This window comes from Canis lupus, chromosome X, assembly GCF_011100685.1.
Source record: "Canis lupus familiaris isolate Mischka breed German Shepherd chromosome X, alternate assembly UU_Cfam_GSD_1.0, whole genome shotgun sequence".
NCBI lineage: Eukaryota > Metazoa > Chordata > Mammalia > Carnivora > Canidae > Canis > Canis lupus.
The window spans coordinates 52765290-52792491 of record NC_049260.1 but is presented as its reverse complement, the minus strand read 5'-3'; the positions used below and the strand labels follow the sequence as shown (position 1 = coordinate 52792491).

The 27202-nt window shown below is 37.5% G+C and overlaps 1 protein-coding gene across 5 annotated transcripts in view; it reads left to right on the top strand.

The window, feature by feature from the left end:
• OPHN1 (oligophrenin 1) overlaps positions 1-27202 on the top strand; it is a 526295-nt gene that overhangs the window by 377634 nt on the left and 121459 nt on the right. For all 5 annotated transcript variants that reach the window (XM_038587601.1, XM_038587598.1, XM_038587599.1 and 2 more), the window contains 3 exons: positions 21423-21507; positions 25689-25747; positions 26902-27007. In XM_038587601.1, the coding sequence (XP_038443529.1) occupies positions 21423-21507; positions 25689-25747; positions 26902-27007 (250 nt within the window). The remainder of the gene's footprint in view (positions 1-21422; positions 21508-25688; positions 25748-26901; positions 27008-27202) is intronic.

Here is a 27202-nt window from a genome sequence, read left to right as displayed (position 1 = left end):
GGAGAATTACAGACCAATGTCCCTGATGAACATGGATGAAAAAATTCTCAAGAATATATTAGCCAATAGGATCCAATAGTACATTAAGAAAATTATTCACAATGACCAAGTAGGATTTATCCCTGGGACACAAGGCTGGTTCAACACTCGTAAAACAATCAATGTGATTCATCATATCCGCAAGAGAAAAACCAAGAACCATATGATCCTCTCATTTGATGCAGAGAAAGCATTTGACAAAATACAGCATCCATTCCTGATCAAAACTCTTTAGAGTGTAGGGATAGAGGGAACTTTCCTCGACATCTTAAAAGCCATCTACGAAAAGCCCACAGCAAATATCATTCTCAATGGGGAAGCACTGGGAGCCTTTCCCCTAAGATCAGGAACAAGACAGGGATGTCCACTCTCACCACTGCTATTCAACACAGTATTGGAAGTCCTAGCCTCAGCAATCAGACAACAAAAAGACATTAAAGGCATTCAAATTGGCAAAGAAGAAGTCAAACTCTCCCTCTTTGCCGATGACATGATACTCTACATAGAAAACCCAAAAGCCTCCAACCCAAGATTGCTAGAACTCATAGCAATTTGGTAGCGTGGCAGGATACAAAATCAATGCCCTGAAATCAATGGCATTTCTATACACTAACAATGAGACTGAAGAAAGAGAAATGAAGGAGTCAATCCCATTGACAATTGCACCCAAAAGCATAAGATACCTAGGAATATACCTAACCAAAGAGGTAAAGGATCTATACCCTCAAAACTATAGAACACTTCTGAAAGAAATTGAGGAAGACACAGAGATGGAAAAATATTCCATGCTCATGGATTGGCAGAATTAATATTGTGAAAATGTCAATGTTACCCAGGGCAATTTACACGTTTAATGCAATCCCTATCAAAATACCATGGACTTTCTTCAGAGAGTAGAACAAATTATTTTAAGATTTGTGTGGAATCAGAAAAGACCCCGAATAGCCAGGGGAATTTTAAAAAAGAAAACCGTATCTGGGTGCATCACAATGCCAGATTTCAGGTTGTACTACAAAGCTGTGGTCATCAAGACAGTGTGGTACTGGCACAAAAACAGACACATAGATCAATGGAACAGAATAGAAAACCCAGAAGTGGACCCTGAACTTTATGGTCAACTAATATTCGATAAAGGAGGAAAGACTATCCATTGGAAGAAAAACAGTCTCTTCAATAAATGGTGCTGGGAAAATTGGACATCCACATGCAGAAGAATGAAACTAGACCACTCTCTTGCACCATACACAAAGATAAACTCAAAATGGTTGAAAGATCTAAATGTGAGACAAGATTCCATCAAAATCCTAGAGGAGAACACAGGCAACACCCTTTTTGAACTCGGCCACAGTAACTTCTTGCAAGATACATCCACGAAGACAAAAGAAACAAAAGCAAAAATGAACTATTGGGACTTCATCAAGATAAGAAGCTTTTGCACAGCAAAGGATATAGTCAACAAAAGTAAAAGACAACCTACAGAATGGGAGAAGATATTTGCAAATGGCGTATCAGATAAAGGGCTAGTTTCCAAGATCTCTAAAGAACTTATTAAACTCAACACCAAAGAAACAAACAATCCAATCATGAAATGGGCAAAAGACATGAAGAGAAATCTCATAGAGCAAGACATAGACATGGCCAACATGCACATGAAAATGCTCTGCATCACTTGCCATCAGGGAAATACAAATCAAAACCACAATGAGATACCACCTCACACCAGTGAGAATGGGGAAAATTAACAAGGCAGGAAACAACAAATGTTGGAGAGGATGAAAAGAAAGGGGAACCCTCCTGCACTGTTGGTGGGAATGTGAACTGGTGCAGCCACTCCGGAAAACTGTGTGGAAGTTCCTCAAAGAGTTAAAAATAGACCTGCCCTCCGACCCAGCAATTGCACTGTTGGTGATTTACCCCAAAGATTCAGATGCAATGAAACACCGGGTCACCTGCACCCCGATGTTTCTAGCAGCAATGTCCATAATAGCCAAACTGTGGAAGGAGCCTCTGTGTCCATCGAAAGATGAATGGATAAAGAAGATGTGGTTTATAACAATCAATATTACTCAGCCATTAGAAATGACAAATACCCACCATTTGCTTCAACATGGATGGAACTGTAGGGTATTATGCTGAGTGAAGTAAGTCAATCAGAGTACGACAAACAGTGTATGTTCTCATTCATTTGGGGAATATAAATAATAGTGAAAGGGAATATAAGGGAAGGGAGAAGAAATGTGTGGGAAATATCAGAAAGGGAGACAGAACATAAAGACTCCTAACTCTGGAAACGAACTACGGGTGGTGAAAGGGGAGGATGGCGGGGGGTAGGGGAGAATGGGTGACAGGCACTGAGGGGGACACTTGACGGGATGAGCACTGGGTGTTATTCTGTATGTTGGTAAATTGAACACCAATAAAAAATTAATTTATTAAGAAAAAGAATGATGTTTGCTGTGGGCTTTTCGTAGGTGGCTTTTAAGATATGAGGAATGTTCCTTCTGTCCCTGCACTCTGCAGAGTTTTGATCAAAATAGATGCTGTATTTTGTCCAATGCTTTCTCTGCATCAATTGAGAGGATCATATGGTTCTTATTTTTTCTCTTGTTGATATGATCTATCACATTGATTGCTTTATGAGTGTTGAAGCAGCCTTGCATCCTGGGGATAAATCCCACTTGGTCATGGTGAATAATCTTAATGCACTGTTGGATCCTATTGGATAGTATTTTGTTGAGAATTTTTGCTTGTGTGTTCCTCAGGGATATTGGTCTATATTTCTCCTTTTTGGTGGGGTTTTTGTCTGGGTTGGAATTAAGGTGATGCTGGCCTCATAGAATGAGTTTGAAAGTATTCCTTCTCTTTTTATCTTTCGGAACAGCTTTAGTAGAATAGGTATTGTCTTTTCTTTAAATGTTTGATAGAATTTCCCTGGGAAGCCATCTGGCCCTGGACTTTTGTGTCTTGAGAGGTTTTGGATGACTGCTTCAATTTCCTCCCTGATTATCGGCCTGTTCAGGCTTTCTATTTCTTCCTGTTCTAGTTTTGGTAGTTTGTGGTTTTCCAGAAATGCGTCCATTTCTTCTAGATTGCCTAATTTATTGGTGTACACCTGGTCATTATATGTTTTTAAAATCTTTTGTATTTCCTTTGTATTGATGGTGATCTCTCCTTTTTCATTCGTGCTTATTTGATTCTTTTCTCTTTTGTTTTTAATAAGGCTGGCTAATGGTTTATCTGTTTTATTAATTCTTTCAAAGAACCAACTCCTGGTTTTGTTGGCCTGTTCTACAGATCTGGTCTCTATTTCATTGAGTTCTTCTTGAATCTTTAATACCTCTCTTCTGCTTCTGGGTGTATATTTTATTTGCTTTTTTTCCTCCAGTTCCTTTAGGTTCAAGGTTTGCTTGTGCATTTGAGTTTTTTCCCATTTTTCGAGGTATGTATGTATTGTGATATTTCCCCCTCAGGACTGCTTTTGCTGTATCCCAACAATTTTGAAAGGTTATTGTTGTCCCCAAGATTGCGAATCCAAGAAACCACCAAGGATCCGACACCGATGCAAGCGCATGAGGGTTTATTAGCAATCTCGAGCTTGGGTCCAAGTATACCCGACCCGACGGAGCAGGGACTTGGCCCCCGAAGTGGGTTATAGCTGAGTGTTTTATAGGCTGGTCTAGGGGATTTTCAGAAGATGTGGAGGAATTTCTCAAGTTCTGTTTACATTCTGATATGGGGCTTTCAAGGGCATTGAGCTCTGTTCTCATTCTAGTATGGGAATTTCTATCAAGGGCATGGGCTCTGTTGTCTTTCTGATATGGGATTCTCTGCTGAGGACATTGAGGACATTCTGCAGTTTTTCCCGTAATGTTCAGCTCTTATTCACAGGGGCCTAAGATGGCTGTACTTGTGCTAATGCTAAACTTTAGGTGGGATGGCCTTAATTTTTCTCGGCCTCCACAGTTATATCTTCATTCTCATTAGTTTCCATGAATCTTTTTAATTCTTCTCTAATTTCCTGCTTGACCCTTTCATCTTTTAGCAGGATGGTCTTTAACCTCCATGTATTTGAATTCCTTCCAAATTTCTTCTGTTGATTTAGTTATACTTTCAGAGCATTATGGTCTGAAAATATGCAGGGAACAATCCCAATCTTTTTTTTATTGGTCAAGACCTTTTTTGTGACCCAGTATGTGGTCTATTCTGGAGAAAGTTCCATGTGCACTTGAGAAGAATGTGTATTCAGTTGCGTTTGGATGTAAAGTTCTGTAGATATCTGTGAAATCCATCTGGTCCAGTATATCATTTAAAGCTCTTGTTTCTTTTGAGATATTGTGCTTAGAAAATCTGTCATTTGCAGAACGCACCGTGTTGAAGTCTCCCAGTATAAGTGTATTATTTTCAAAGTATGTCTTAACTTTGGCATTAATTGATTGATATAATTGACAGCTCCCACATTAGGATTTAAATATTCATGATTGTTAGATCCTTTTGTTGGATAGATCCTTTAAGCATGATAGAGTGTCCCTATTCATCTCTTATTATAGTCTGGGATAAGCTTTATCTGCTATGAGGATGGCTACCCCTGCTTTCTTTTGAGGACCATTTGAATGGTAAATGTTTCTCCAACCTTTTATTTTCAGGCTGTAGGTATCCTTAGGTCTAAAATGAGTCTCTTACGGACAGCAAATAGATGGGTCTTGCTTTTTTATCCAGTCTGAAACCCTGTGACTTTTGATGGGATCATTAAACCCATTCACGTTCAGAGTTACTATTGAAAGATATGAATTTAGTGTCATCATAATACCTATTCAGTCCCTGTATTTGTGGATTATTTCTTTGGAATTCCCCTTTCTTTTACAGAGTCCCCCTTAATATTTCTTGCAGAGCTGGTTTGGTGGTCACATATTCTTTCAGTTTCTGCCTATCTTGGAAGCTCTTTATCTCTCCTTCTATTCTGAATGAGAACCTTGCTGGATAGAGTATTCCTGGCTGCATGTTCCTATCATTTAGGACCCTGAATATATCCTGCCATCCCTTTCTGGCCTGCCAGGTCTCTGTGGAGAGGTCTGCTGTGAATCTAATAGTTCTCTCCATATAGTTAGGGATTTCTTGTCTCTTGCTGCTTTAAGGATCTTCTCTTTATCTTTGGAAGTTGCAAGTTTCACTATTACATGTCGAGGTGTTCAATGGTTTTTATTGATTTTGGGGGGAGGGATGTCGCTATCTCCTGGATCTGAATGCCTGTTTCCCTCCCCAGGTTAAGGAAGTTCTCAGCTATCATTTGTTCAAATACACTCTTTAGTCCTCTGTCTCTTTCGGTGCCCTCTGGAACCCCAATTAAATGTAGATTTTTTCCTCCTGAGGCTGTCATTTATTTCCCCTAACCTTTCCTTATGGTCTTTTAATTGTTTTTCTCTTTTTTTTCTCAGCTTCCTTCCTTGCCGTCAACTTGTCTTCTATGTCACTCACTCGTTCTTCTACCCCATTAACCCTTGTCTTTAGGACCTCCACTATGGACTGCATCTCATTTAATTGATTTTTAATTTTGGCCTGATTAGATCTAAATTCTGCAGTCATGAAGTCTCTTGATTCCTTTACGCTTTTTTGCAGAGCTGCCAGTAGCTTTATAATTGTGCTTCTGAATTGGCTTTCTGACATTGAATTGTAATCCATATTCTGTAACTCTGTGGGAGAGAGTTCTGTTTCTGATTCTTTGTTTTGTGGTGAGTTTTTCTTTCTAGTCATTTTGCTTAGTGAAGTATGTCTAAAAACAAGCTGTACTGGGAAAAGGAAGAAAAAAAAGAGACAAAAAAAGAAAAAAAACAACAATCAAAAATATAGCAAGGAGGTGTATCCTCTGGTTCTATATACTGTAAATCCCTCAACTTCCCCAGTAGCTTTCCAACGCTGCTGTGCCAAGAACTTGCGCCTCCGCTGTCCTTCCAGGTGGTCTTTTGGGGGAGGGGCCTGCCGTACTAATTCTCAGGTGTGTGCACCTGGGGGTGCTGCCCCACCCTGTGCCATTTGAAAGGCTCAGTGGGACCTGTTTATCCTGTGAATCCCCTGTTTCCGGGAGGCTTGGCTCAGTCCCAGGTATAGGGTGACACCGGGAGGAACAACCACACTGGCAGCGGCCAGCTCTCCAGCTCTGGAGTCAGCTCCCGTAGTAACTCCTGCAGTCTCCCAGTCTGTGCTGGCCTGGATGCTCTGGCAGCAGGGCGCTGATCTGCACAGCTTGGGGGTGCCTGGCCGCAGGAGGGTCGTCGCTTTCCTGTGCCCTCCCCCCCTCCACCTGTCCTTAGAGGAGCTCAGGATCCTGGTCTGTGTCCCCCAGTTCCCTGTGATCAGAGGCCTTCACCGGTGGAATTGCACTCCTGGTGCATGGCTCCCCAAGGCAGCAGGGCACAACCCCCTCTGCCGGAGTCGCCACCAGAGCTGCTCCTAAGGCCCTTCCTGCACACGCTCCAGCCCTTTACTGGGCTTGGCCCGCGGTGTGTGGCCTGCTCTCCCCCAGGGTTCACTTCCTCTGTTAGTGACCCTGAGAACCTGGAGGCTCCACTGCCCCTCCTGTGATTCTGCCCGAGTTCCAGGCTAAGTGCCTTTCTGTCCGGGAAGAAGCAGGTGCGTTCCTGCTTCTCCAGGTTGGGCTTTCCTGTCCTGGAGGCTTTTGCCTCCGGGCTTTAGCCCGGCTCTTCACAGGGGCCCCTCCCCCACTTGATTCTTATTTATTTGTTTGTTTGTTTGTTTGTTTGTTTAATTCATTCTTTTCTTTTCTTTTTTCTTTTCTTTTCCGTCTTCCTACCTTAGCGCAAACTCTTCTCTCTGTAGCATTCCAGCTGTTCTCTCTTTAAATCTCAGGCGGAATTCGTAGGTTTTCAGGATGATTTGAATGTTATCTAAGTAAGTTGGTGGGGCAGATGAGTTGACCCCTAATCTTCCGCCATCTTGCCCCACCCCCAGTTTTATAAGTTCTTATAGATTCTAGATACTAACCTTTTATCAGACAGGTCTTTTGCAAATATCTTCTCCCATTCCATAGACTGCCTGTTAGTTTTGCTGATCATTTACTTCATTGTGCAGAAGCTTTTTATTTTGATGAAATCCCAATAGTTTATTTTTGCTTTTATTTCCCTTGCCTCAGGAAACATATCTTGTAAGAAATTGCTATGGCTGATATCAAAGAAGTTACAGCTTGTGTTCTCCTCTAGGACTTTGATGCTTTCCTGCCTCACATTTAGGCCTTTAATCTATTTTTAATTTAGTTTTGTATATGGCACAAGATAGCTTTCCGGTTTCATTCTTTTGCATGTAGATTAACAGTTTTAGCAACACCATTCATTGAAGACAGTCTTTTTTCCATTGATATCCTTTCCTGCTCTATTGATGATTAACCATACAGTAGTGGGTCCATTTCTGGGTTTTCTTTTTTGTTCCATTGATCTATGTGTCCGTTTTTATGCAAGTACCATACTATCTTGATCACTAGAGCTTTGTAATACTACTTGAAGTCCAAAATTGTGATGCCTTCAGCTTTTCTTTTCTTTTTCAAGGTTGCTTTGGCTATTCAGGGTCTTTTGTGGCTCCATACAAATTTAAGATTGTTCCAGCTCTGTGAAAAATTCTGTTGGTTTGGGTACTATAGACATTTTAACAATATTTGTTCTTCCAGTCCATGGACATGGGATCTTTTTCCATTTCTTTGTGTCTTCTTCAATTTCTTGCATCAGTGCTTTATAGCTTTCAGAGTATACATCTTTTACCTCTTTGGTTACATTTATTCCTAGGCATGTTATGGTTTTTGGTACAATTGTAAATGGGATTGATTCCTTGATTTCTCTTTCTGCTGCTTCATTGTTGGTCTATACAAATGTAACAGATTTCCATAATTTGTTTCGTAGCCTGCAATTTTACTGAATTTGTTTATCAGTTTTAGCAAGTTTTTGGTGCAGTCTTTCAAGTTTTCTATATAGAGTATCATGTCATCTGCAAATAGTGAACATTTGACTTCTTCCTAGCCAATTTCGATACCTTTTATTTTTCTGTGTTGTCTGACTGCTGTGTCTGGAACCTCCAGTACTATGTTAATATCAGTGGTGATATTGGACATCTCTGTGTTGTTCCCAACTGTAGAAAAAAAAAATTCTCAGTTTTCCCCCATTCAGGATGATATTAACTGTGGGTTTTTCATATATAGCCTTTATTTTGTTTAAGTATGTTCTCTCTAATCTCTAATCCTTTTTAAGGGTTGTTATCATGAATGGATGTTGTACTTTGTCAAATGTATTTTCTGCATCTATTGAAAAGATCATATGGTTCTTATCCTTTCCTTTATTAATGTGGTGTATCATGTTGATTGATTTGTGAATATTGAAACACTTTTAGCCCAGGAATAAATCCCACTTGATTGTGCCAAATGATTCTTTTAATGTAGTGTTGCATTAAATTTTCTAGTATCTTGTTGACAATTTTTACATCTATGTTTATCAGGGATATTTTGGCCTGTCATTCTCTTTTTTAATGGAGTCTTTATCTGCTTTTGGTATCAAGGTAATGCTGGCCTCAAGAATAAATTTGCAAGTTTTCCTTCCTTTTCTAGTTTTTGGAATGGTTTGAGAATAGGTATTAACTCTTCTTCAAATGTTTGGTGGAATTCCCCTGTGAAGCCATCTGCCCCTGGAATTCTATTTGTTGAGAGATTTTTGATTACTGACTAAATTTTTTTGGTGGTTTTTCATCTGTTCAAGTTTTCTATTTCTTCTTGTTTCAGTTCTGGTAGTTTATATGTCTGGAAATATATCCACTTCTTCAAGGCTGTCCAATTTGTAGGCATATGTTTTTATCATAATACTCTCTTATAATTGTCTTTCTGTGATATTGGATTGGTTGTAATTTCTTCTTTCTCATTTGTGATTTTATTTATTTGGTTCATTTCTCTTTTCTTTTTAATAAGCCTGGCTAGGAGTTTATCAATTGTATTTATTTTTTCAAAGAACCAGATCCTGGTTTCATTGTTTCATTCTATTGGTTTTTTTGTTTCTATATCATTTGTTCCTGCCCTAATGGTTATTATTTTCCTTCTGCTGGCCATAGGCTTCATTTATCCCTCTTTTTTCTAGCTTCTTAGGTATAAGGCTAGATTGCATATTTGAGATTTTTCTTGCTTCTTGGGGTAAGCCTATATTGCTATGTACTTTCCTCTTAAGAGGAAACTTTGCAATTTTGATTAAATTCTGAAAATCATGGGTATTGCATGTCTTGATTTTGTTGATTTCTTTTAAAGATTATTAAAATTTGTTTTTTAGATAGTTATTTGTAGATCAGCTTGGTCCATTTCAGACTTCTTTTTAAGCTTGTTGGAACAAATGTTAGGTATCTTTTGCTGGCTAGATTAGCCCTACTAATAAAGTCTGCCTTCTTTTGTCTCTTTACTCTTATTGATTGGAACTTAAATCTTGCTCAACTCTGCATCAATTCTTGAAATTGTTCAGCTTAAAATTCCCTGATATGTCATTAGGTAGCCTCATAGATTTCTTTTAAAGATTATTTATTTATTTTAGATAGAGACAGAGAGACAGAGAGTACACGCAGGGGGAGGAGCAAAGGAGAAGGGAGAGGGTGAGGGAGTGACTCTCAAGCAGACTCCATGCTAAGCCCAGAGCCCAATGTGGGGCTCAATCCCATAACCCTGAGATCATGACCTGAGTCAAAACAGAATCAGAAAGTCTGCTGACTGAGCCGCCCAGATGCTCTCCTAGCCTCACAGATTTTTATCTTGGCCACTCATGGCTTAATATTCAGTGACAGACTCAAGGAGATGCATAGAATTTTTTTTTTAGTTTCTTTATAGTGCTCGCTTTGGCAGCACATATACGATTTATTTCTCTATATAACTCCAACTTTTCTATTACACTGCCTTGCAAATTCCAAATGCCCCAGCCTCTCTCAACTCCTCTCTCAACTCTTGAGTCTTTGTCTCATTACCTAAGCAAGACTTCCATGCTCAGATTAAGCTCTCATTTCCTGTGCTACCATTCAGATAGTCATTTCAGGTAGCAACCTGTGGCAGTGGTAGTAATTATTTTATTCCTTCCTCCTCTTTTCAGAGTCATAATACTCTGCTGTCCATTGTTAAATGACTACAAACAGTTCTTTCTTATATTTTGTCCAATGTTCTAATTGTTACAACAGGAGAGCAAAACTAGTACCATTTACTCCAACATGGCTTAGAGTGGAAGTCTCTCTGTGGGATTTTACTAGCACCTCTGTGCTGATAGCACCCAAAAATCTCTAGTCTAGACATCATCTCATGAGTTCTAAACTCATCTATCCAGTTTCTCACTGGACCTGTGCTTCCCAAACATATTTAGGTCATGGCACATTGGAATGATCATATATGTAGAGCATACTCTGTTAAATGAATAAAACTGATCATGGCAGAGGTAGTAAGCTCCAAAGGCTAAAGGAATCAGAATTGGAATTGTTGCAGGCTCTCTCTGTATGTAGATGTTCCACAGATACTTATATTTGACATGTCCAGAACTAAACTTAATTGTTTCTATCTTTTGCAAACCTGCTGTTCTTCCTTTTGTGAATGATAGTAAATTATCTGATAACCTCGGTTTTCATAAAATGTCAGAAAACAAATTGAGTGTGGAAAGCTGAAGTGTGAATAAAGCACATATTTTTGGTCTTTTCTGTGATGCATAGCTTACTTTCCATTACCCGGCAGGCCTGACAGCCTAACCCTGTTAGTATTTGAGGATGCTACAGCATATAGTAATAGCAGGTGTAGAATTTTTGTATTATAGATTGCATTATTATTGTATTTAGCACTCTACATTCTTGACTTAAAAAAATTCACATTGTCTTATTCCTGGCCATTTACATCCCATTTTTTAAGCTAAGAACACTTTTTTACCTATGAAAGAGCTTACAGCATGGCCCAGAATATTTAGTCTCTGAAAAATTATTGAACTCAGATTAACTGTTTAGAATTCTCTGACTACTATCACTACATTTTTCTACTTAATATATATTAAGCTAAAAATGTACCATGCTTGGCATCCTGCTGATTCTCTTACAGGCTTTTAATAGGACTGAAATGGTTCCCTCAAATCATATGTGGCAATACAGTTTGATTCATATATCATGGAAAGCAGCAGCATTGGCATATTGTATCTATTAAACATCAAGCTCCAAATATCAGTACTTATAGGAATATCTGAAAAGTAGACCAAGAATTTCTGGACATAAATATTTATACATATAATATAAAACAGTGTCAGTTGACTTAATTATACATAAAAGTGGTAATCCCTGATCCTTTCCTCAAATCTAATTCTAGATTTGGTGAGACTTATTCATTTAGCAAATAATTTGAGTAACTACTAAGGGTCAGGCATTCTGCTTAAGGATGTAGATTAGAGTGAACATATCACTTGCCTTTCCTACATTCATGCGACTTGCATTCTATAGGGAAGACTGTCTTTTTGCTAACTTATAATATGTATTTGTGTGGGATGATCTCCCCTCTAAGCTTCTTTTATATTATGTCTTCTGGGAATTCTCACCTCAAAGTTGTCTTGCTTCCTTTCACTCCACCCTGACCTATTCCCACACCATTAGGGGCTGGCTTCCTTGGCCTCATATAGGCTCATCATGATTTATTCCAGGAGGAAGAGCATTCCTCTCCTTTGGCTAGTATAGCATATTTTTCTCTCTTCTTTACTTAAGTCTCATGTTCTATGTCAGTCAAAAGTACACTTCCAGGTATGTTGTTTTTTTTTAAATTAAACAACCTTTAGACTACTTTCTTTTTTTTAAGATTTTATTTATTCATGAGAGGCACAGAGAGAGAGAGAGAGGCAGAGACACAGGCAGAGGGAGAAGCAGGCTCCATGCAGGGAGCCCGATGTGGGACTCGATCCCAGGTCTCCAGGATCACACCCTGGGCTGAAGGCAGCACTAAACCCCTGAGCCACCAGGGCTGCCCAGACGACTTTCTTTATAGCATCTCCTACATCACAGGACTGTGGGCTTTTTTTCTATTGTTTACTAAAAGCTTCCATTCCTTCTCAAACTGAAAATCTGTCTTTCTGACAAGGAAAGACACAAAGTCAATGGAAGAGGAGGGGGAAACACATCTACAATCAATAATTATTTTTTTAATCAGTCCATCATTGGGTTAGTCACATTTCTTCCACACCCAAGATTGTTGAATGATGCTCTGTGTTAACAGATCCTACAAACTGTGATGGGTATCATCTGCACTCATGCTGAATCTGTTGTAAACTACTCTAGTCACAGAGAAGCTAATCTGATTACCTCAGAAATAGCTTGGTACTGCACTGTTCTGCTTCTCTACTCCTTATCAAGTTATTGTCATCTTATTAACAATAATGCCTATTATGATGATTATACATATTTGTATTATAATATTGATAATCATAATCATGATCACGACAATACCAATGTACCTGGCACACTGCAGGTACTCAGTAACTCTTCCTTCAATGGAACTCTAAAATATTGTGCTCCAGAGCATATTTCAGAATGATTGAAGCAGAGGGGTGAGGCAGAGCAGGGAGACTGGATGGATTGACATGTGTTCTTTATGAAGTTGAATCTGGCTAGGAAGCCATACACAGAAAAGCGTTGTTCCCAAAATACTATTACCTAATGTCGGAGGCCTACTGAACTAAAAAGAGGAGAAATTAACATAGTAAGTGAAGTAACAAATCATTAGTAAGATGTTTCTTATTCAGGTTTTAAGATTTCTCCTTCTATCTTTATGCTATTAAAAGAAAACACATTTAAATTTCATATACTAAATGGAACACCTAATATAATCATATGTAGACAGTTAAATAGAGTAGACATGGTAGTAGACTCTTTAAAAAAAAAACTCATACTTAGGTAGTCAGTATCTGAAGAGTTAAGTTTAGTATTAAACTCACATATATATATAGACAAATACATAATAAGTATATATTAAAAAGAAGCAACTTCAAATTATATGAGCTCTTTGAGTAATAGAGAGATAATATCCCTAGCAAATAAAACAAAAGCATAGCGCACTCCACTTTCAGAGCTGCAAAACTTGAATTCCGCATATATCTGTAAAGCAATTCTGTAGGTTAAGAATCTTTATTATACTCAATTACAGTGGGGAGCTTTACCTTTCAATACATACTAAGGCATTTTCATTCCAAGGTCGTGTGTGTGTGTGTGTGTGTGTGTGTGTGTGTGTATTTAAAAACTTATATAGATTCAATACCTCAATCACAATTATACTTAGTAATCTAGATAGGTACTTTGTGTATTCTCAGATCATTTGTGCTTTGAACCAGTGCTATTAGAGGCTGGAATAATTTGTAAATAGTTATTTAATGTCCTTTTTAAATTATTTTTCTTCAGTTTTGAAGCTGAAAATATAGTCTGAATGTTTGTCCTTTTTCGATTATTTTCTTAAAATCTGAATAACTGATACCAAATTCATCTTTAGTTCCCAACTAACATATTACCCTTTTCTAGCATTCTTGTCAATGTGTGAAAGTTGGATATAAATAGGATAGAAATATTTGTGTAGGGGTATTTTAACTTACAAAAAAAAGTTAAATTGTTGATATTTGAATCTGGTAATCTCCTTACCCCACCTGCTACCTGCTGCTGGGTTTCTAATCTGGAGAGTCTAGCAGCTATCCCACCATGAATAAGGAACCAGGGAACTGTTTGCACTAATGTCCTATTGCTACTATATCAAACAAGTCTTATGGAGTTAAAACCAAGGCATTGGTGGGGTTGCATTCACTCTGGAGGCTCTAAAGGAGAATCTGTTCCTTTGCCTTTTGCAGCTTCTGGAAGCTGACTACTTTCCTTGTTTTCTATGTGCCATGCACTATATCAGGTGTTAGGTGTATAACAATGAAAAGATAGACAAAAATCCCATCCCTCATGGAGCATAGAGTCTAGCAGCAGCCATGTAGTTCATGGATACAGTCCTACATTTTCTGGAATAAACTCTGGAATATCCCAGATTCAGGGTTCTGTTGTTCTCCTCCTGGCAGTATAGGCAATTGGAGAAGAAAAATCAGTGCTCCCTTTTGAAAAAACAGCCTGCTTCTTGAACCAAGGTCTTTCATACTATTTACATGAAGCCTGTAAGAAGAATATATTAACTTTGGGATAATATAAAAGTATTCTTTTTCTGATATGAAGTATATACCTTATTTCTTCTGTCTGAACTCCACTGGTTCTTATTTTCTTCCTGATCTTTTTGCTTCTCTTCTACATGTTCCTGTCCTAACTTATAAACTACTTTCTGCTTTTCTTTTGACCTGTCTTATAGCTCACCCCATTTCATCCATTGATTCAGAGTTTATCGAATGTCTACTATATGACAGACATTAGTGTTTATGGCTGCTCTTTACCTCTCTTTATCTTTTTTTTCCCCTATCATTCTTCCCATATCCCTCTCCTTCCATTCTGATATACTGTAACTTTAAATTTACTTTCATATATCTCTCCCATTAGCTCACATTGGAGACCCTTTCAGATACAAGTAACCAGTCAATTCAATCAGAAATGAATGATTAGTCTTCTCTCGATTGAACCTAGCTGTAATCTGGGAAAATTGCATTTACAGAATTCTCAGGTAGGTAGTACATGCTCTAGCATTCATCACTTGATGTTTTGTTTTTTTCACAAATACTTGGATCTCCAGGAACCTAATAACCAGCACAATGGCTAGCATAGGAAGTATCTGTGAAATGAATGAGTGCTGTAATCATAGTTCTAAAAGTCGCAAAACCCATGACACAGTGCTGGCCACAGCAAAATCCAGCTATAGTTCCATATTCATATATTTCTCATGTTCTTTTAATAATGGTACAAGTCACTGATTTCCACTTACATTTAGCAAACTTTCACATACTTTTTTTCAAATAAAAACAAATATTAGAAATCAGCAAGATTTGTAGAACAAGAATGCTCAGCAAGTCCCATTTTTTAAAAAGATTTTATTTATTTATACATGAGAGACACACAGAGAGAGAGGGAGGCAGAGACACAGGCAGAAGGAGAAGCAGATTCCATGCAGGGAGCCCTTTGTGGGACTCGATCCCGATCCCGGGATTCCAGGACCACGCCCTGGGCTGAAGGCAGGCTCCAAACTGCTGAGCCACCCAGGGATCCCAGCATGTCCCATTGTAGTATAAGTATACATTCAGAATTGAATTCACAAATTGATCAGTCTATACTTGCACTCACAATTTTACATTGCATGGTAGGTACAAGTACTGCTAAGACATAAACTAAGGCATATTAAAACTTTTAAGAGCTAATTTGAGGAAATATCCATTTGAATTGAGCAGCATTCAGTCTATCAGATAGAAAAGAGCTGCAAGGCTCTGTATAAAATGAACTACTTTAATAGGCAGATGGGAGCAGCAACAGGAAGTTATATTGGGAAAAGTAGGTTGCTTATTGCAAGGTTACTTTCCTTTAGGGGATGACAGGGGTCTATCAGACATATAATCTAACTAGTGCCGATCAGATGATTCCTGATGGACTGATTTAAAATTCCATCTCTAGGAAACCCAAAATAATAATTAAGTTTCAATTTGGGCTATGTTGGGCTTAACATAAGTCACTTCATTTTGGGGCCTATTGTCATATTTTTTTAAGAAGTCCACCTCTTTTGAACAGACTCTCAGCCTAATTGAGAGATGTGATCAAAATTTAAGGCATGAGTGCTACTTCCAGCTACTGAAGTGGAGTGCTCACAGGTGTTTCTTTGTGTGTGTGTGTTGTTAGTTTTTGCTGAATCTGTCCAGTATTCATACATCATGACATCAGGCTCACATTCTTTAACTTGGTCATTCTCTTTGCTCCTTTTCTGACATTCTAATCTTAGAGAAGTCATTTTCTTGGTGATTAGCAGCTGTGAGCATGCGTTTAAAGCTTTTGAGACAATACAGTATACCAGGGAGAGTGCTATGATTATTATAAGCAAGGTAATTCCCAATGTCTGGAGTGTACTTCGGAGCCATGGTTCCTAAGACTCAAACCAATCAGAATCAAAGAAAGTCAAAGAAAGACCCCATTAAAGCTTTCTTAATCCAAGTGAGTTGTTCAATATTCTCATGTAGCTGAGTCTCAACGTCCTCAGAAGTGTCAGTCCAAGTGCAGCATATGATTTGGACCATGGCACAAACACCTTCCTGCTCAGCAGAAAGGTAATCAAGGGCTATCCTATTATCAAAAACAACTCTGTCCAGAGAGTCTGGGGATTTTTGTTGGGCAGCTATTGCTTGAGTAGTCGATTAAGGTATAGGCACTAGAGTTAAGGAGATTTGTCTTCCTGTGCATTAACAAGAAATGCAAGTAGTGAAAGGCAAAAGGAATAAAGACATCCATTGGAGATGAGGATCTTGATCTACAATATTTGGAGAGCTATTTACTTCAAGATGCCATCTACTTCTGGGGAAGAACGTTCTTAGTCAATAATAATTTTAGACCTCCAGCTGATGTGCAGCTCCAAAAGTCTAGGGGAGCTTTTTAAAATTGGGAGTTGTGGACCTAAGGTTCAAGTTCCTAAAGTTTAACTCCTGTCTGGATAGTGAGAGGGGCCTGGTACAGTCCCTTTCAAGGAAGTTCAAGAGTACTCTTTATTCCTAATAATCCCAGAATAGAAGGGTGGGAGAAAATTTGAAATATTAATTTCAAAAATTGTAGCTGATAGACTGGATAATTGAGGAAACTAGCAGAGTTTAGAATCCAGTTCAGTGTAGAGTTATGTAACCAAATCTCAATGACAATAAATTGGACTAGAATTTAGTATTTACAGAGTTGTGTTATAATTTTCTACAGACACATTCATTTTCTCTACAATGGCCCTCATTTCTATCAAAGATAATCCCAGTGAGATTGATTTGTTTGCAAAATAAGTCTAGTCTCATTATACTGGCCTGATTATTTATATGAGCAAAGCAAATATAGTGTTTGACTATATAGGCTCTTTTTAATTCTGCTTTGCTGGAACTTTTCATAAATCTGAGATTGGACTTTCAAAATCATCTCCACACTAAGAAACCAAGCCAAAGACTCACTATCAGGCTTCTGGAATACCTTTAGATTTGGATGAATTACTCTCTTCATGAGGCCCCCCAACATATTCTGAGGTCCATGAGCCTACCAGGAAGTGAACTCGTTTACTCACCAGGTTAGGCTGCTGGGAACAAGGTACTAGGCTGATTTTTCCAAGGAACTTTTTTGACTCCATAAAGTCAACCTTAGTTCTTTAAAGCTGTTTCTTCATATCTGAGTCTATGCATATTCTCAAATGTAACATTCCAGTCAATACATTGGTAGCATAACCATTGTTTCCAGTTGTGCCTAAAAAAACAGATTCTTACTGAGCTTATTCAAATAACTATATTGCCTTGAAAATAAGAACAAAAAATTTTCCAAATTCTGGAGAAATCAGGGAGAGAAAAAAAGTAAATTCTGTTTAAAAAGCTATATTTTACAAAATTCCTCTAATTCATAGATAGCTTAAGAAAAAAGAGAAAAAGTTTTCCTTAAATGTGGATAAAAGAAAACATTAAGGAACCAGCAATGTTTCAAAGAAAAACATTTTTTTAAAGATTATTTATTTATTTATTCATGAGAGACACACACACACACAGAGAGGGGCGGAGACACAGGCTGAGGGAGAAGCAGGCTCCATGCAGGGAGCCCAATGTGGGACTCCATCCCAGGACTCCAGGATCACACCCTGAGCTGAATGCAGCACTAAACCGCTGAGCCACCCGGGCTGTCCAAAGAAAAAACTTTTTTTAAATATAATCATCCTCATCAGTTTATTCATCCTTATGTTATTGTTTTTCTGCTTGAATATTGTTTTTCCAGTGGTTCTGGACATTCTTGCTCCATTCAGTTTTACAATGGTAGTTATCAGAAATCTGTATTCTAGAGTAATTGTCAGATCCTTTTCATGAATCGCCAAAGATGAAAGATGCTTTTGCAAAAGCATCAGAGTAAATAATAACTGTCTGTAAATGGTAAAAGACTTACAAATGTCCAAGGTTAAAGATCTGATGATAGTTCACTATAATAGGGTTATCAACAAAATTTGGTTATTTCTGTGACATATGACATTTTATGGTAATTGCTAGAATTATGACTAATGATATACCAAGATGTATCAGATTTTTAGGAATTTTACATGATTTCTAGATCACTTACATCAATAACTTGCATCCATACAATATAAACTAAGAAATTTTGTCATCATTTATTTAACAATATTCCCCAGGTCAGACACAAAATCTTTGCTTTTTATGTAGATCACCCAATTGCCCCATCCCCCGACACTCACCTCCCCTCCAGCAACCCTCAGTTTGTTTCCTATAGTTAAGTCTCTAATGATTTGCTTCCCTGTTTTTATCTCATTTTATTTTCCCTTCCATTCTCCTATGTTCATTTTTTTGTTTCTTAAATTCCACATATGAGTGAAATCATATGGTATTTGTCTTTCTCTGACATTTCGTTTAGCATGATACACTCTAGTTCCATCTACATCACTGAAAATGGCAAGACTTCATTCTTTTTGATGGCTAATATTCCGTGTTTATATATATATATATATATATATATAAATATATTCTGTAATTACTGAGTTGTAGGGTAGCTCTATTATGAACTTTTTTAGGAACCTCCATACTGTTTTCCAAAGTGGCTGCACCAGTTTGCATTCCCACCAACAGTGTAAGAGGGTTCCCCTTTCTCTGCATCCTTGCCAATATCTGTTGTTTCCTGAGTTGCTAATTTTCATCATTCTGACTTATTTGAGGTGCTATCCCATTGTGGTTTTGATTAGTATTTCCCTGATGCAGACTGAAGTTGAGCATTTTTTCATGTGTCTATTGCCCATTTGTATGTTTTCTTTGGAGAAATATCTGTTCATGTCTTCTGCCCATTTTTGACTGGATTATTTGTTTTCTGGGTATTGAGTTTGGTAAGTTCTTTAGAGTTTGGATACTGGTCCTTTTTCTGATAAGTCATTTGCAAATATCTTCTTCCACTCCATGGATTTCCTTTTAGTTTTGTTAACTGTTTCCTTTGCTGTGCCAAAGCTTTTTGTATTAAGGAAGAAGTCCCAATAGTTCAATTTTGCTTTTGTTTCCCTTTCCTTTGAAGACATGTCTAGCAAGAAGCTGCTGCAGCTGAGGCCAAAGAGGTTGTTGCCTGTGTTCTCCTCTAAGATTTTGATGGATTCCTGTCTCACATTTAGGGGTTTTGTCCATTCTGAGTTTATTTTTGTGTATGGGGTAAGAAAGAGGTCCAATTTCATTTTTCTGCAAGTATCTGTCCAATTTTCCCAACACTATTTGTTAAAGAGACTTTTTTCCATTAGATATTCTTACTTGATTTGTTAAAGATTAGTTGACCATAGAGTTGAGGGTCCCTTTCTTGGTTCTCTAATTGTTCCATTGATCAATGTGTCTGTTTTTGTGCCAGTACCATACAGTCTTGATGATCACAGCTTTTAATACAGCTTGAAGTCTGGAATTGTGATGCCTCCAGCTTTGGTTTTCATTTTCAACATTCCTTTGGCTATTGAGGGTCTTTTCTGGTTCCATACAAATTTTAGAATTGTTCCAGTTCTGTGAAAAATGCTGAGGGTATCTTGATAGGGATTTCATTGAATGTGTAGATTGCTCTGGGTAGCATGGACATTTGAGCATAGAATGTTTTTCCATTTCTTTTTGACTTCCTCAATTCCTTTCATAAGTGTTCTAGAGTTTTCAGAATATAGATCCTCTGGTTAGGTTTATTCCTAGGTATCAGGTTTATGGTGCAATTGTTAATGAGATCAATTTCTTGATTTCTCTTCTGGCTGTGTCATTGTTAGTGTATATAAATGCGAGTGACTTCTGTGCATTGATTTTATATCTGTGAATTTGCTGAATTCTATCAGTTCTAGCAATTTTGGGGTGGAGTCTTTTGGGTTTTCTAGTAGAGAATCATGTCATCTGCCAAAAGTGAGAGTTTGACTTCTTTGCTGATTCAGATGCCTTTTTTTTTTCCTTTTTGTTGTCTGATTGCTGAGGCTAGGAATTGTAGTACTATGTTGAACAACAGTGGTGAGAATGGACATCCCTGTCATGTTCCTGATCTTAGAGGAAAAGCTTTCAGTTTTTCCCCATTGAGGATGATATTCACTGTGGGTCTTTTATATATGACTTTTCTGATATTGAGCCATGTTCCCTCTATCCCTACACTGCTGAGAGTTTTTTAACCAAGAAAGGATGCTGTATTTTGTCAAATGTTTTTTCTGCATCTATTGAGAGGGTCATATGGTTCTTGTCCTTTCTTTTTTTTTTTTTTAATTTTATTTATTTATGATAGTCATCACAGAGAGAGAGAGGCAGAGACATAGGCAGAGGGAGAAGCAGGCTCCATGCAGGGAGCCTGACGTGGGATTCGATCCTGGGTCTCCAGGATCGCGCCCTGGGCCAAAGGCAGGCGCTAAACCGCTGCGCCACCCAGGGATCCCTGTCCTTTCTTTTAATAAAAAGAAGCACAGAAACATGAGTGAATTTTTCTCAGATCTTTACTGTGACAACCTGATAGGACTCCTGGAGGTAAAATTCACAAAAGAATGCAAGTCTCCCTGGCCCCCTTATAATTTTTAGCTCTCAAACTTGTCCACACTGAGTTTCCAGCAATTTATCAATTGCAGATTAAGTTTTTCCAACCCTGTAGTGGTTCCCAAGGAGTTTTCTGCTCCTGGGCCTCTGCTGTAATAAGTTTTTTTTTCCTAGATCTGCCTGTCTCTCTTTGGTTTTTAGTACAGTAGTTTGTTTATGACCTCAGTTCTCTGATGGGTTTAAGCAGAGTTGATTTTCAGTTTTTTATACTTTTTTTCTTATTATTTGGGTGGAAGAAATTATTTCCAAGCTTCTTACATGCCTGTCTGGAATGCAAGGGGATTTTTGAGACATCAGAGATGTGTTTGTGGTACAGAATTTTCATCTCTTGAAAACTGGGTAGAGTAACTATCTTTTTAAAATATAATGTACTTTCTTTTTCTTTTTTAAATATTTTACTTATTTACTTTAGAGAGAGAGAGAATAGTGGGAGGGGCAGAGCAAGATGGAGAAAGGGTTCCAAGCATACTCTGCACTGAGCACAGAGCCCAACCCTAGGCTCTATCCCATGACCCTGAGATCATGACCCAAGCAGAAACCAAGAGTCTGATGATTAACTCACTGCACCACTTGGGTGTCCCACTTTATTTTTCCTTTAAAAGGGTAAAAATTAAGAAGTTTTGGAGCATTAACTTTTTTCCTTTTTTTCCTTTTTCCTCAAAATAGATCCTAAATGCCCAGGAGATGTTGATTTTCATATTAGTGACTGGGATATTAAGACAATAACCAGCTCTTTGAAATTCTACCTCAGGTATGCCTGATACAATTTGAGACTTTGTTTTTCATTGTCGAAATGAAATTAAATGAAATTTGGATGGAGATTGGAGCTTATGTGGTCACAGTATCAGGAGATTAGATAGGATTGCTGAAGAAAAAGAGTGAAAAGGATTTCCATGAAAAAAGAATGTGCATTAGAAGACCTTTAATCCGGGAATTTAGGCAAGTGAAGCATCAAAATAGAAGAATTATTATTGAAAAATGATTTCTTGGAGAAAATGTTTATTTTTAAAATCATACCCTTAAATTAATGGAAATTTTGCCGTTGTGCACAGAGTGATGTCACAATGTGACAACAGAACATAGGATAATTCAAGTTTGTTAACATGTATTGTTGAAAAAAAAAAACATGTATTGTTGAATAATTATTTTGAAATATTAAATTGTATTTATACAAACATAATATGTGTTCATGTGTTATGTGTCATATTTCATGCTTTATTCTATATAATAGAAATTCTTAAAAAACCAGGAAAATACAACCATACAAATGTTAGAACTGAATGAAATGACAATAATAGGAAAACAAAATTTACCTTAGCAGCAAAATTTGATGATGCACAGTGGTAATAAATATATCGTTTAGTTCAATGGCATAAATTTATATTATGCAAAATTATTTGGGACATATACTTTTTTAGGGGGGACATATACTTTTTAAACTCATTCATTTCTTACCATTCTTTATGTCCAATGGTATGTACCATAATTTATTTACTAAATGTCTTTTTTTTTTCAATTATTTTACTCTTTGGGAATTTAGGATAGATACTTGAATATCATTAATCCAAAAGAAGTTGGGTCCCGTATATTGCTGTTAAATGACCTTCTGCTATAGTATCATCTTAGAACTTTATATAAACATGAATGCTCTTTCCAGGAGTGTTTATCTGGCATCTGCAAAGAAGAAATGTACTATTGTTAGAGGGTTTATTCTGTGCTAAGCAGTGTTTTAGTTGTTCACATTGATTATATATATATGTATATATTTACAATCGTATTACAGTAGGTGGTATCATACTAATTTTACAGATGAGGAAATTGACAGTAGGCATTGGTTCTGCCCAGCATTGACAGTAATGCTGGGCAGTAGGCATATGGTTCTGAATAGATATGGTCTCTGGATTTTAAAAGGTTATAATCCAGTTAGGAGGGCAGAAAAAAAACAAATAATCATACAAATATAACAAACCATAATAAGTACTCTGAAGAAAAGGTGCAAGGTGCTATGAAGGCATATATTCTGGTTGTTGTTTGAACTGAGGTTTGAATTATAACTTGGAGTTAGCTGAGAGGAGGCAGTTCCAGACAGAGAGAATTGAATATGCAAAGGCCTTGAAGCACAAGAGAGAATGACACCATCAAGAAACCACATCTACCAGTATAGACAGAGTATTGACAGAGCGAGGGAGAGATATTAAGAGCCAGATCATGCAAGATCATATGGGTCATTGTAAGAATTGGAGTCGGATTTATTTTAAAAGGAATGAGAATGAATTGAGAGATTCTAAGCAGATTACATGATGAGATTTTCATTAAAAAATAGAGATTGCTCGGGATCGAATCCCACATCGGGCTCCCGGTGCATGGAGCCTGCTTCTCCCTCTGCTTGTGTCTCTGCCTCTCTCTCTCTCTCTCTCTCTCTCTGACTATCATAAATAAATAAATAAATAAATTTTAAAAAAATTAAAAAAAAATAGAGATCTATTAGAGGGAATCAAAATAGGTAGAGGTAGAAACCAATTAGTAGGCTATTGCTGTGGTCCATGAAAGAAATGATGCTTCTGCTTGAGCTAGGGAGTAGCAGTATAGATTGTGGAAGTAAGCATATTCAAGAAATTTAATGAATAAATTTATATCTGAGAATGGGAGATGGAGATCAAGGAGTTACTTCCATGTTTCTGGCCCATACATCCAAATGGTGGCCATACATTTACAGATTTGAGAAACAGAAGAAAAAGACTAGATGTAAGTGAGATGACAAGTTGGGCTTTAGATATGTCAAATTTGGGTTCCCTGAAGAAATTGGGGCAAGATATTAAGTCAGCAACTACCTATATGAGAATGAATTCAGAGAAGAATTTTGAGCTTGAGCTAAAGATTTGTGAATCATTGATAATATAGATGATAATTGGAAGGCAGGAGCTTGATGAGATTGCCTAATAGGCAGATACTTCATGCCTTCTTCTCCAAGCTTCAGTATATGAAGTAATATACACTCAGGGTCTCTACTTCTTAACTTCCCAGTTTGCTCCCATTTCAATCTCCCTCCCAACTCTGCTCTACTGCCACTGCTCTTGCCAAGATCACTAGTTATTCCCTCAATTATAAACACAATGGACAATTATCAGTCTTTAACTTACTTGAAGTTTTTTTTTTTTTTTGTAGCATTTGAAGCTGTTAACAAGTCCTCCTTGAAACTTTCTCCTCTTTTGGATTCTACTTTATCACTTGCTTTTGGCTTTCCTCATACCTTTTTGGCCATTTTTAGCAGTCTTCTTTGTGAACTTTCTACCTGATATTTCCCAGGATTCTCTTCTCTTTTTACTATAACAGAGGGATGTAAAATTCAAATATCCACAGGGACCAGGACATGAAAAATGAATGAAGTGGAGTACTTTCATATTAAAACATTGCTTATTGAACCTGTATTTGCATGATGGTCCCTTTGTTTATATATAATCAGCAATATTATTTACTTCCACAAATAACCATATAGGCCCAATATAGCCAGATCTTTCAATTTTTTCAAGAGAGGGAGAAAATACAGATTTTTATGTGAAATACCTCAATTTCTTATAGTCTGATAATGATACAATTCCATTTCTTTTTTATATACTATTCTGGACAAATAATACATGGAGAGCCTCATGTAGCTGTTGGCTATGAGTTGGCCATCTCTCCTTGAGCAGTGGTATCTGTTCTGTGGTTTTAACCATTCACCTAGGTTTGTGATTTTCTTATTTACTTCTCAGATCTGGAAGGGCATTCTATCCATCTACCTAATAGACCTCTCCCTTTGGTTACCCCAAAAGTCCCTCTGGCTTAGCATCTCCACTTCCTTCTGAATCCATTTCTGTTCCATCCAGTATCCCAAATCAGATGACTTCTCCCTCACCAGTATACCCAATCATTTAAAGAAGTTCTGTCTTTAATGTCTTTTAAATAATTTACTTCATCATTTCTTTCTATCTCCGATGCCACTATTTTTGTTTAGGCCTTTATTATCTCTTAACTGCTACAATAATAGCAGTGGGAAACAGTAAGTATAACAGTGATTAAGAGCATAGACTCAGGACAGACTGCCTAGTTCTGTCACTTACTGGCTATATGAGGCCTTGGATGAATTATTTAACTTTTCTGAACTTCAGTTTCCCCATTTATAAAATGGAGATAATAGCAATATGTTACATGGTTGTCATGAGGATTAAAATAGTAAATAAATATATGCAAATCACTTAGAACAGTGAAGCATTTACTATTATTATAAGGGGATTATATTTTTTTCCGAGCCACCACCACCTAACTTTATTTTATCATCACATTCATCCTTTTACATTGCAAATTTTGTATATGGCATGCTTCTCAACTAGACTGTTAGCTCCTTGAAGGTTTGGGGTCTATCTTACTCATCTCTGGATCCCAAATATCTGGCACAATCTCAAGTAATGTAGGTGCTCAGCCAATATTTTTTTTTTTACTAAATAAAGAAATCTTTTGGGCCTCAATTTTCTCCTCTTATATTAAACTGGGATTTGGATAACTGCTCCATCTCACAGTTTGAAAACTAAGGAACTATCAAACTGTGAGGACTTTATAGCAGCATTCAGAGTGGGTCCACTATGGAATTTTTCAGGACTGGTTTGTGACTCCTTTCACTTTTGGGAATTAATTACAGACCTTGCCAGACCAATTGGCCTATACTTTTGCAGGTATTTTATTGAATTACTAGTAAGTAACTAGTAACTAACATTCCTCTGACAAAGTTTCAGGTAACTAACATCCCTCTGACAAAGTTTCAGGTGAAGAGAGAAATGCATGTAGTCACACTAAGCAATAGGGATCAGAAACTTAAGCCTTGCTGCCCGCGGAACTGAAAATACAATGCCTGGTTATTTCCTCCCCAAAGGAACTTACAGTCTTCATTAATTTCAGGAATCTTTCTGAACCTGTCATGACCTATAGACTTCACAAAGATCTGGTCTCTGCTGCCAGTAAGTATTTATGTTACTAGTTAATTGTGTTGTCTTCACTTCTTAATGATGTTCACGGCAATGAACCTAGAAAATTTCTTGAGAGAAAGTGAGGGGGGAAAAACAAACCTATCCATAGATTTCATCCACTTCCAAGTGAGAGTATTCTTGCTTGCTGTCTAGCTAAAGTGTTTCACTATTTTCCATAAATCAATGTAGGTTGAGTAAATTGGAGAAAACTGGCTAACATGAGGGATGTGACAGATGAGAAGGCTTTATCAACTGTGCCTCTTTCATCAGAACAAGAAGAGCATTGGCTCACATAACTAGGGAACAGCAAAATGGTTCCATTATAGTTGCTGTTTTAGCTTTTTTCATAACTTTTCCTTTTCAAATGCTTTCCATTTGTGCTGTGAATGAATTATTACTCCTAATCTATTAGTGCTAGAATCATATTTTCTAGATGATAAAACTGAAAGTGAAGGTGAAGCATTCCACAAGGAATAAGGCATATAGAATCAACCCAAAACTTGGCAGCTGAAGAAGTATTAAAAGTTTTGGCTAAAGCCACTGTATGAGTATCCCTCCCTATCTCTACATGGCCCTTCTACTACTCTGTGCTGTCTGTGGTGTGCAGGAAAATATTCAGAGGACTTGACCTCATAATGAATTGTTGTTGAGGAATGGGACCTTTGATCCTTACTCTGAGCTGTCTCAGTGATTTTTACATAAACCTAGAGGTAGCAGTATATGTCCCAGCACCACAAAAAGATGGATGGGCAAGAGTTTCCAATGGAAGTTTACATGTGGAACTTTAGAACATCCTGATGTACCTAGAACTATGACTTCCTCAGAAATGGTCTTATGTTCTTGTCTTTCTGATCTCTCTTCTTTTTGTTTTTCATTTTTTCTAGGCCTATTTCTTTGTTTTTATCCCTCTTTTTGCATTTTGGTCTCTTTGTCTTTCTCTCCATCTCAGTGTCTTTTTTTTCTTGGTCTCTCATTGCCATTGTTTCTCTGTACCTGTTTATCTCTGTTTCATTTCATCTCTCTGTGTTTCTGATTGTGTGTGTGTGTGTGTGTGTGTGTGTGTGTGTATGTTTGTGTGTATATATGAAAGTTTGATTGATCCAGTTGCCCAAAAGGCAAAACTATCTCTCTCTGTTCTCTCTCAGAGTCTGACAACCTGGATTACCGCCTGGGAGCCATTCACTCCCTGGTATATAAGCTACCTGAAAAGAACCGAGAGATGCTGGAACTTCTTATAAGACATTTGGTCAAGTAAGTAGCTTCTGGGTTTTCAGGAAGAGTTTCTATTAGAGGACTGGCCGACAGGGTAGAACTGCAGAGAAAGTGTCTGTCAGATCATTAAATCCCAGCTACCAGCTGTTTTATTCTTGACAAGCTGAATGCTCTATAAAGAAGGTGATTTTGCCTTGATCCTTATATATGTCCTCCCAGAGTCATTATGCATGA